The sequence below is a fragment of the Octopus bimaculoides genome, chromosome 13 (assembly GCF_001194135.2).
Source record: "Octopus bimaculoides isolate UCB-OBI-ISO-001 chromosome 13, ASM119413v2, whole genome shotgun sequence".
In the NCBI taxonomy this organism is placed as follows: Eukaryota; Metazoa; Mollusca; class Cephalopoda; order Octopoda; family Octopodidae; genus Octopus; species Octopus bimaculoides.
The window spans coordinates 1,491,331-1,493,726 of NC_068993.1; the positions used below are offsets into that span (position 1 = coordinate 1,491,331).

The 2,396-nt window shown below is 36.1% G+C and overlaps 1 protein-coding gene across 1 annotated transcript in view; it reads left to right on the forward strand.

Moving 5' to 3' along the window:
- Window positions 1-1,248: 1,248 nt before the first annotated feature.
- Window positions 1,249-2,396, forward strand: part of LOC106868064 (dimethyladenosine transferase 1, mitochondrial) — a 4,754-nt gene continuing 3,606 nt past the window's right edge. Inside the window, exon 1 of the mRNA XM_014913175.2 lies at window positions 1,249-2,062. Within this exon, the coding sequence (XP_014768661.1) occupies window positions 1,796-2,062 (267 nt within the window). The 5' untranslated portion in view covers window positions 1,249-1,795. The remainder of the gene's footprint in view (window positions 2,063-2,396) is intronic.

Genomic DNA, 2,396 nt, shown 5'->3' on the forward strand with positions numbered 1-2,396 from the left:
AGTGCAAGATTTCATTGCACAGCTTCCAGAAATGTGCACCAAATATCTAACAGCATTACTAAAGGTGACTGTGAGGCTGTGGTGCTGGAACAGCCAAGCACTCTTATAAGCATCACCTGATATTTCTGTAACATGAAACACCAACGACAAAAAAAAAAAAAAAAATTCTCTCTCATCGGCTCCGTACCCACGACTGTCTCAAAATACAAGTGAAAAAAAAATAATTCACCACCAGATTTCGGTATTTCGAGGTCTTGTTCTGTTCAGTTACAGACAATGTAGCCTTCACTTCCATCACAGCATGTATAGTAAAGTGAAAAAAAAATCTCTAACCCTATAATGAAGATTAACCTCACCGAAGCATTTCCCATTATCTCACGAGTTCCATAACTGACGGAATATCTACGCTGGTTTGAGCTCGTTTTATAACTTTGTTTCTTCCCACGGTTGCAACCCTCATTCAGTCGATATGCCCATCTCTGAAGACTCTTGAAATCAACAGGCCTATCACATTAACACAGAACTGTGGTGTCGAACAAAATGTTGACTGTTAAGTTACGTCGTGTGTTCAAAACCAACCATCAGTGCCGTTTTAAGGCACGGGCATACTAGGCAATTGCCCAGAAGCCTCGTGTGTTTAGGGGCCCAATTCTAATCTATGCATACTGTGACTTGCAGTCAACAGGGGCCTATAATGCTATTAAAACGACTCTAACTATCAGGGTCGACTTGGATTTTCGAACTTTGAAATCAATGTATTAACTACGTTAATAATGACCTCATGTAAATTTATCTGCTTATAGCATTTTTTCTTTCTTCGTTTTTAAATCGCAATTCCATACTTGGTATGAGACTGATGCAGTGCCTAACAATGAAGCTTACCTCCATATACACGACCTTGTGTCAAAGGAAGAAATTTATTCTGGAAAAATCGAATCAAAGAGATGCAGGAATATTTTAATTACCTAAATATTCAAATCAATTTTACATAGTACAATCAGCAATAGCCACCGTTGCCCTAATTTATTAATGACAAAAATAGAAATAAATAATCTCATGAATTTGCTATATTTTGGAGAAGTTGCTTTAAATTTGCTGAACGTCTTTAGTTGGTTCAAGAATGGTGCTTTAGTCAGAATAACTGGGTCCAAAGAATTCAGAAAACAGTTCAAGTTGAGTTTTATGAAAATACACAAAAAATATAGAGCTTGTGATTAAATTTATTCTTAGGAGTTTTTTTTTTTTTAATTTACAAGGAAAGCATGTTTCGTTTTTTTTTTTCCGAAATATTTTATTCATTTACATAATTACTTCATTTAAAATAAAGAAATGTTTGGTTAATGGGTTGTAAACATTAACCAAATGTTTTCTCTCTCTCTCTCTCTCTCTCTCTCTCCAGAAAGTATTAGAAAACATCGCAGGTGATAATAAAAAAATGTGATTTCTAACAAATAACACAGCAACAAATTTGTGGGGAAGCTATAGAGAATTTATCGATTCAGTACTTGATCGATACTTATTTAATCGACCTGGAAGGAAGAAAGTTACATTTGATCTCGACTCTATTTGAAGTCGAAACCTAAACAACAGCAACTAAATACTGCTTTTATTCCGACACCTCAACCGATTCTAGATACTAATTTAACAACTTGAAATAAGATAGACAATGACATAAAATAAGTAGGGAAACATTTGCTGTTACACCGGTTCAGTGACTTTTACTTAACTTTCATGTGCGATTTGGACTTCGTAATTATAAAATAATTATTTATATTAATATTAATTACAGTCGAAAATGTCAGCGAAGAAATTACCTCCAATTTTAACTGTGAAAGAAATTCTGCGACTTTATAAAATCCAAGCTCGAAAAAACTTATCTCAGAATTTCCTTTTAGATATGAATATGGTTCGGAAAATAGTTCGGTCAGCTTCTTTTATACAGGATCATCACGTTGTTGAGGTTGGTCCTGGTCCTGGTGGCATTACACAAGCTTTATTAATGGCAAAATGTAAACATCTTACAGTCATTGAGAAAGACTCCCGCTTTATGCCCGCATTAAAGGTGAGTAATGGTGAATTTGGCTAAGTAGTAGTAGTATGGACCCAGGCTGTCCCTGATCTAGTAGACATATAATCAAAAGCGTTCCAGCCGTGACGATCTTTTTTTTTTTATACAACGAGGGAGCCTCTATAGCAACCAAAGAAATTCATTGGACCCAGAAAATGTAGTCATAAATATACTGAAAGGCGGGACGATCAGTGTTGGAACGCTTTTCATCATATGTCCTTCGATCAGGATTGTTGCGATCATTGGCTTGTTTCTTGACTGCTTCCCATGTCAAGCCGCTGGTCCTGAGCTCGTCCAAAATGCTCTGCTTCCATGTCTGCTTCGGGCG